At 26.4% G+C, this 9,172-nt stretch overlaps 1 protein-coding gene across 1 annotated transcript in view; it reads right to left on the bottom strand.

Annotated features, from left to right (window-relative positions):
• Window positions 1-9,172, bottom strand: part of LOC117179048 — a 67,336-nt gene that overhangs the window by 54,963 nt on the left and 3,201 nt on the right. Inside the window, exon 2 of the mRNA XM_033370678.1 lies at window positions 474-516. Within this exon, the coding sequence (XP_033226569.1) occupies window positions 474-516 (43 nt within the window). The remainder of the gene's footprint in view (window positions 1-473; window positions 517-9,172) is intronic.

Below are 9,172 nucleotides of genomic sequence, written 5' to 3'. Positions count from 1 at the left end.
ATCTAGTTGGGAGTGGTGCTGACTGAAAACAGATGATTTGGAGCGATTCGCGCGCCATCTGTTGGTCATTCTAAGGACTTATTGAACTACCCTCGTATATTTCTATGACAACTAAATTTTTTTCTAATCTGAAGATAATACAATTATACATAATGTGTCGAAAATAAAAAACTTTCGAACTTAGCAATTTTTTACAAATTATTGATTTACGAGAACAATTCAAATAAAGTAACTAAATGTTTAACTCTTCTAACTAAACGTTTTACCTAATCCAAGCGTACACTTTCTTTGAGTTTAATATATTCTTGATTCACTCGTTCGCCTCAAGAATTTTTTTTCCGTGTAGAAATAAATTATAGCAGTTTTAACCAGAGAAAAATTTTTTCGTTCGTGAAAATGTGTAGTTGTTTATTTTTGTTAAATAATAATTCTATTGGATAATATGAAAATTATTCGAATATAACAGTTCTTACCGTTGCGTTCTCCGTTGCCACGGTTTATATCTGCTGTCAGTGCCTGAAACAAAATATAAATTTAGGATAAAACTTTTGCTTTTAGAAATTAAAATGTTGAAAATGTGATAAATATAAAATTGTCGTTCTTTCAAATCTTAAACATTCTAGAATGTTGTGGGTGTAGAATTTAGATGCTTTAAAATGTAAATACTGTATATAATTTTAATACTATCTCTTAAGAAAATTTTTGATTTTACAATCAATCAAATTTTAATTTATAAGCGTAGGGCTATAAGATTTTGTGAGGAATCACATAATTTTAATTATTTTCATTCCAAATTTTCGATTTTGGATCATAGAAAAATTGTAACTCTATAATATATTATTTCTCGTACTTTTATTTTTATAATAATTCATTTTGCATTGTGTATTATTAACTTAAACTATTTATAAAAAAGTAAACATGCTTTTTACTTTTCAGTACTCGTAGGAAGATTTGTTTCAGAAACCGCTAACTAAATCTTTTTAATGTAGAGCAGCTGAATCTTTTTTATACCGACCCTATAATCGATCACGCTGAGAAGATTTAACTACAGGGGTACTTTTTCAGGTTGTCCCTACGTTTATCTACTGGCATGAAAAACACACGCTGTCAAGAAGATAGAAACTGGAGTCTTTTTACTTTCAAAAAGTAATTTGAAGAGTGTATTTCACCGCAAAATTTCTAATTTATCTAATGAGTAGTTTTTAAAAATTTACTCTTATTCTCGTAGTTTTAGTTTGATTTATAAACCAAAAAATAAGGAGTCAACTCAACAAAATTTATAACCACACGAAAGAAAAAATGTGGCTAAACCAACTATATTTATCCTTGATCTGGCCCTAAATATCGTTGAAATCGAACCAATAATATTTGGCAAAAAGTTTAAAATAGGGGTTTGCATCAAAATTGATTTTGACTATTATTATTAATTAATCGCACTTTTTAATCACTAAAATATAAAAAATTTATTGCTCAATTTACGTTAAAATTATAGACATTGAATAACAGCAGACATTGTTTTTAAATTTTTATACTTTTTGAAAATTATAAACTGTCAATTTTTTGCCTTGCTTTTTTCTAAATTTTATGATATAGCTTTTTGTGTTTTATAATTTCTAAATTTACATTTAGAAACAAGATGGCTGTAGGTCAGGGAAAACCTAGAAATCAGGGAAAAGTTAGGGAATTTTATTGATCAGGGAGAGTCAGAGAAAAGTCAGTGATTTTCAAAAATATCTGACCAAAGTCAGAGAATTTCTTTAAGATACACTTTAAATAATTACTGACGGTAATAATTTTTACATTTTTCTTTAAAATTGTGTCAATAATTATGAACTAACAGTTAGCGAATATGAAAAATTTGTCAGGGAAAAATTAGTGAATTTTGAAAAGTGAAGTTTTGCAGCCAATCTGATATAATATTCTAGTCATCAATTTATTTTTCTTGTATTTCTATTTCATTTTTTTCTTTTGAAGTTGCCTCTTTTCTGGCAATTATATTTCCATTATTTAAAAAATTTAATTGCATGGTTGAAATGTCAACAATTTTCTAAAGAAGTCTTCCTTTTTCTCAAAAATTCATATCTTGCCTATGACAATTCAACTGAAATCTTTCGTGGTTGAAAATTCAATTCTTAATTTGAAAAACCCTTTTTGGTTTGGTTTAAAAATCCTTCTGATCAAGTAGAAATGTATTCTTCTTTTGAAATTATAATGCAACTGTTTGGTTGACAATGAATATTCTTTGGTTGAGGATTAAACTATTTTCTTGAAAATTCGTCTTTTTTGGTGAAACCTAACCCTTTTTTATTTAAAATTAAAATATTCTTTGTTTGAAGGTAGAACGACAATGTTATAAAATAAATTTTTTGTTAAAAAATCATTATTTTAGTTGAAAATCTATCTCTTTATTTGAAAATTTATTTATTTTTATTAATTTTGTTTACTGAGAATGTAACGTTTCCATTTTTAGTTGAAAATTGTTCTTTTTTAGTTACAAAATTCATCTTTTTTGATAGAAAACTAATATCGTTTGTCTAAAATTTCTTCTTTATTGATTAAAATTGCAGCTGTTTGGTAGAAAATGTATAATTTTTTATTTAAATATCAACCATCATATTTTCTGTTGAGAACTCATATCTGTAGGTTGAAAAATCGATTATTTGCAGGTGAAAAAATTATATATAATTTATATATAGTGGACAAAACACTGATATTTTTCATTTGTTTTATATGGAAAACTTTATAAAATAAATGAAAAATATAATTGTCTTATCCACTATATATAAATTATATATAACTTTTTCGCCTGGGTTTGGCTGAAAATTCAATTATTATGTTAAACTTTTTCTTACTTTATATAAAATTCGACTCTGGTTGGAAATATAACTATTTTGTTGAAATTTTAATTGTTTAATTTAAATATAAACTATTAATATGGTAAACGTTCAATTATTTGATAGAAAACTCATATTTTTTGTTTATCAATAACTTTCTGGCTGAAAATTAATTTTTTGTGGATATAAAATTTCATTGTTTTCTAAAACATATTCGATTGTTTAGCTTGAAAGTTCAACTGTTTGGTTGAAGGTGCAACTCTTTTTGGTTTAAATTGAATCTTTTTTTTTTAATTCAAGTATTTTATAAAAAAATTAATCTTTATTGGCTGAAAACTCAACTGTTTTGTTGAAAAATCGTCCTTTTGGATTATATGTTGAAATCTCAACTATTTAGTGGAATTTTTTATTCTTTTTTTCAAAATGTAACTATTTTATTAAAAGTACATCTTTTTTGGTTGAAAATGTGTGCTTCTTAATTAAAAGTTTATTTTTTATGGTAGAAAATTAATATTTTTTGGTTGAAATAAATAAATAAATTTGAAATCTTTAAATTTTAACCTAAACTTATTCTATTCCGTTTATTAAAGAATAAAATCTTTGCATATTATTGATTGGGTTATAATCCAGAAAAAGTCAGGGAATTTTGAAAATAAGGTCGTTCGACCAACCTGTAAAGAGTTATTTTTATCTTTGAAAAAGAAATTTTTAACATTTCTATTTTCGAAGTTATAAATGTTCCCCTACACCCCAGTAAAAACAGGGAGGAGGTAAAAACTAAGTTTTCTGAGATAGGTTCCTTGCCTTTGGTTTCTGATAAATGAGGGAGAGCCGTGAACAGGGCAATTTGTATAGAGAAAACACAGTTTGTTAGAAAAAGGGCTGAGAAAAGAAGTCTGTTGAACCATTTGCCAGGTTTCCACACAATAAAAGTATAAAACCAAGCAGGAGAGCGTATCTATTTGAGAATCAAAGCAGGGGAGTGATGTTTAAAATAACAACTCCCATCCACAGTAAAAGATCAGATAGTTCGAAGAGCTTTCTCGAAGTTTTCGCTCATCCGTAACCATGCTTTGATTTCAAAATATCATCAATTTTATTCAGATTTGGTTTAATTTAACAAGAAATTCTTGTAGATCAAAGACAAGGAATGGTAAAATCTAGTTTTCAGAAGTTGAAACATCATGCCCGTCTCACTCTACTGGCTGTTGTATTTTTTTCCTTTCCTAAAACAAATATTTTGAAAATATATACACCAAGAACATTTTTAGTGCGGCGTGTTTACTCACCTGAAAAAGCTGGAAAAGCTGGGAATCTCAGAGAGTTTTGGTGATCATGGAAAATCAGGGAAAAGTAAAGGAATTTTTTCGATCGTATTCGTATGTACTTGCATTTGTTTTCATAACAAGAAAATAAAGACGCATTTTTTCTCTTGATCAATTTGTAAATTAAAGCATAAAATAATTATTCATACAACATTTTTGTATCTAATGTTATCTATCATCTAATATAATAGGAAAGAAATTAAATATATTTTTGATAATTGATGAAATTTGATATTTTAAATTATGAATATTTAACCAAGAAAATTTTCATTTTTGATCAAAAACAGTTTTAAAAAATAAAAAAGTCGAATTTTCAACAAAATCGTTGAAACCTTAACTGAAACACATTAATTCTCAGTCAAATAGTTGTATTTTTAAACAAAAAAGAGAACATTTCGAATAAGGATATTATTATTCTACCAAAAAAAAAGAAGAATGTTCAAATTATTCTCGTATATTTTAAAATATATGAATTTTCAACTAATAAAAATGAATTTTTTACCAAAAACCGAATTGTTGAAATTTTCTTCTTAAAAAATAATTTTTACCTAAAAAATAAGAGTTTTCAACAAATTGCCTGAATTTTCAACCAAATAGTGGAACTTTCAACTTAAAAAGATAATTTTTATCTAAAAATGGAATATTTAAATTTGCATTTAAAAAATTAATATTCAACAAAATAATTTAATTTTCAACTAGACAGTTGAATTTTAAACTGAAAAAGATAATTGTGAACCAAAAATGGAACAGCAAATTTTTTTTGTTACTAAGAAGATTAATTTTCTGCATATAAAAGACAGACGAATTTCCAACTAAATAGATGAATTTTCAACTAAAATGATAAATTATCAACAAAAAATAGAACTTTTTAACCAAAAAGTGGAATGCTCAACTTATGAAATTGAGTGACAGCCAAGAAAATTAATTTATAACAAAGAAAATTTATTTTCTACCAAAAAAAGGCGAGTTTTTAATCAAATACATGGATTTTCAACCAAATATGTAGATAGTTGAATTTTTAACTTAGAAAGAACGTTTTCAACCAAAAATAAAAGACTTAACTTTTTGGTTGAAAAATTAATTTCCAAATTAAAAAAAAACGGATTCGCAACAAAATCGTTCAATTTTCGACCCAAGAAATGAATTTTTAACCAAGCAAAAAAATATTCTTTCAAATCAAAAACAGCTGCATTCAACCAAAAAATTTATTATAAAAGTTGCATTTTTAACCGAAAAAGATGATACTTCTACGAAAAGATCTTTTGGTAGAGATATCATATTTTTTGCAAGCAAGGACATTATTTCCCATAAATGATGAAAATTGATGTAAATAACTTGAGAATTATAATATATAATATTTTTATATAATATTTAGATTATCATACTACTATATTTTTCTTCAAAAATACAAACGAAAAACACAAACATAATCTAAAGTTGTTTCAAAGACACCGGCTTTTAAAATATTTTAATAGATTTCGTAGGAATTCGACGGATTTCATGGGATTTCACAGGTTCTCAAAAAAAGAATTATAATTTTGATTTGCAACAGCGAATTTTTAAATTTGAATAAATCCTCAGTTGGAACAAGATATTTTCAAATTTGAACCAATTCTGTGTTAGAACTGCAATTTATCCAGAAGAATTATAACTCAGTTGGAACGGGGAATTTTGGAAAGTAATTATAATTCTGGATTTAAATAGGGATTTTTTAGAAGAATTGTAATTCTGATTTGGAACAGGAAGTTATCATATTCAAATAAATTCTGAATTGAAGCAAGGAATTTTCAAATTTTAACCAATTCTGTGTTGGAACTGGAATTTATTCAGAAGAATTATAGATGTCAGTTGAAACAGGCAATTTTGGGAAGGAATTATAATTCCGAATTTGAATATAGACTTTTGAAAAGAATTATAATTTGGATTTTTAACAGTGTATTTTCAAATTTACATAAATTCTGAGTTGGTACAAGACATTTTCAAATTTTAACCAATTCTGCGTTGGTACTGGAATTTATCCAGGAGAATTATAATTGTCAGTTAAAACATGGAATTTTGGAAAGGAATTATAATTCTGAATTTGAATATAGACTTTTGAATAAAATTATAATTTTGATTTTTAACAGCGTATTTTCAAATTTAAACAGATAATGAGTTGGAACAAGACATTTTCAAATTTTAAACAATTCTGTGTTGGTACTGGAATTTATCCAGGAGAATTATAATTGTCAGTTGAAATAGGGAATTTCGGAAAGGAATTATAACTCTGAATTTGATGAAGGACTTTTTAAAAGAATTTTAATTTTGATTTGCAACAGAGATTTTTTAAATTTAAATAAATTCTGAGTTGGAACAAGATATTTTCAAACTTTAACCAATTTTGAGTTGGAGCTGGCATTTATTCAGAAGAATTATAACACTCTGTTGGAACAGGGAATTTTGTAAAGGAATTATAATTCTGGATCCTCTTTGGTTGAAGATTCAACTATTCTATAAATATATTTGAGAAATTAATAATTATGTTTTTAGTCAAAGCTTTCTGAATTAAAAATATTAATCAAATCCTTAGAAACTTATACTATCAAGGAATTACTTGACCTTTTATAAAGTTATTTTGACAAATAAAAAAACAGTTTAAAAACATTATTTATAATAAAATCGTATACATATTCCGAGTCGTTGCTTTAAAAAATGCAAAATACTTGTATGAAAAATTATACCTAGAAAGATCTAGACACCTGGAAAAAACTTGGAATAATTATGTTATAAGTTTATAAGTAGTAAGTTTTTAATAAGAAAATATTTCATTATATATTATAAATAAGATGAGAGCTTTCAAGTGCAGGGTTGTCGCGAGTCGATGTTTATTTAGATCAGTGTATATTTTGGTAATTTTCTTTTTCGTTTTTTTTTATGGTGGCTTATAGCTTTACGACTATTTTCAGAATGATCTGTACCGTGCACTCGCGATTTGGAGATTTTTTTGTGGTCTTTGCAGAGACTGTGAGCGTGACGAATCATGCTGGTATTTTCGAGTAGTGGTTACTGCCTACTTTGCCTTTCCACAGCTTCCTACTAATAAACTTTGGCATTTTTGCGAATTTATTTCTGGACTGCAAGAGAGTCGTTGCATCATTTTTAAATAGACTTTATTTTATAAAGAAAAATTTAATTAAATTCCTGATATTTATTTACTTTAAACTTTCGGAAATAATAATTTTGAAACATTTATTTAGATTTGCTTGACATATGGGGTCTTTTAGTTTTTAATTAACCTAATCCTTTTTATTGGAAAGCTTTGAATTTGACATCTTAGAAGCTTCACAGTTTTACAATATTTATGCTGTTCTAAAATTACAGTCTTTTACCATGTAGCTTTAGTAATAATAAAAAAGTTGGACTTATACAATTAGCATTTTTTTAAATGTATTTTAGAACAACATAAAAAATATTGTTGTATGATCTTTTTCGGGCTTCTAAATTGATTATTTTGGTCAAATAAAGACACATTAAGTGTAATTAGCTTTCTAAATCTTGAAATATATTCAATAATCTTTAATTATCACCTATTTGAATGTGCATTTTAAACTCTTAATCCATACAATTATTTTAAAAAGGTTTTGTTAGCTGATGAGATCGAAACTCGGGGACATTTAAAAAGTAATTATAGCCTTGAACTTATAATTGGAAACGAGAAAAAAGGTTTGCTTTGTAATTCTGCAATGAGATATGGAAAATACGTGCACTAATATTAGTTAGATCCTTTGCTTTATTAAAAAAATATGACGCCATGATTTTGAAAAAATGTAATCAGGGATACGTTACACGATGATTTTTGCTCAATATTCAATCGAATTGATTTTGATACCGAGAAAAATGAAAACAATTCGAACATATGCTATTGTGGGAAGAGATAGGCTGATTAAAAAACTGTAACTAAACAAATTATTCCATCAAACACGAAACGTTTAATATTTCATAGGGAGATGATATTGTCCAAAGTTTTAGTTTCACCCTTTTATCGATTTCCAAAATTTGAAACTTTAAAATATACGTACAAAAGAAGCTTTCGAAATTGTTTTCTAAAAAAAAGTTTAGCAAAAAAAGCAATTTTATTATTTAATTATTTAATAATAAATCAAAACTTTATTGACATTTCGTTGTCATGAAGGCTTTTCCTTCTTTAATATGTTAATAGAGTGGTGCTTTCAAGCGAAACCAAACAAAATCGAGTTCAATAATTTGTATTGCACTTCAAGTCCAAAAATAAGCTCCTTCTTAACAGTCTGGCCAATAAAATCAATAATGAAGCAAGAACCAGCGATAAATTTTAGTATTGCCTTTTTTGTATATACCATTTTAAAAATTGTTCAAAATTATTAGAAAAACCGATTAAATTTTGAATACGTTTTAGGAAGGTTTTTAATTATGAAATTTATTTGCTGCAATACAATGTTTTAAAATTATTTTGGGAAATGTTTAAATATTGAATACAACCAACGTTTAATATGTAGAAAGACGGCACTCTTTGAAAAGTATGATATTAACTTATTAACTGAGAAAAAAACTTTATGGTATTCAAATAATAAGGGATTTAAAAGAAAATTCTGCGTAAAAGGTTTGGTAGATACTTTTTATGTAACGTTCCATTATTATTTGTTTTTCATGGGAATTTTTCTCACTTGAGGGAATTTCGACTAAATTACTTTGGCATACATACATTATATTAATTTACACTAGATTTGATTGATACATTATTTTGTTTTTTATCAAGCCTATGTTTTATATATTTGAATGCAAGCCAAATTTCAAAAAATTTGTCTCGGCCTTCTTCAAATTGTAACAGGAATGAAGATCTCATTTTATTTCGATTCGGTATACCGAATTTGGATTGGATTCCCTATATTGTGAAGTATTACGAGGGTGGATTGATAAGTTTCCGGCCTGACCAAGAGATGGCGCCACTAGGCCTACCTTGAGGTGGCGTTCTATAGTACCATCCTTAGATAGCTT

The sequence above is a fragment of the Belonocnema kinseyi genome, chromosome 8, assembly GCF_010883055.1.
Source record: "Belonocnema kinseyi isolate 2016_QV_RU_SX_M_011 chromosome 8, B_treatae_v1, whole genome shotgun sequence".
In the NCBI taxonomy this organism is placed as follows: Eukaryota; Metazoa; Arthropoda; class Insecta; order Hymenoptera; family Cynipidae; genus Belonocnema; species Belonocnema kinseyi.
The sequence above is the reverse complement of the archived record's forward strand: the minus strand, read 5'-3'. Positions and strand labels throughout refer to the sequence as shown.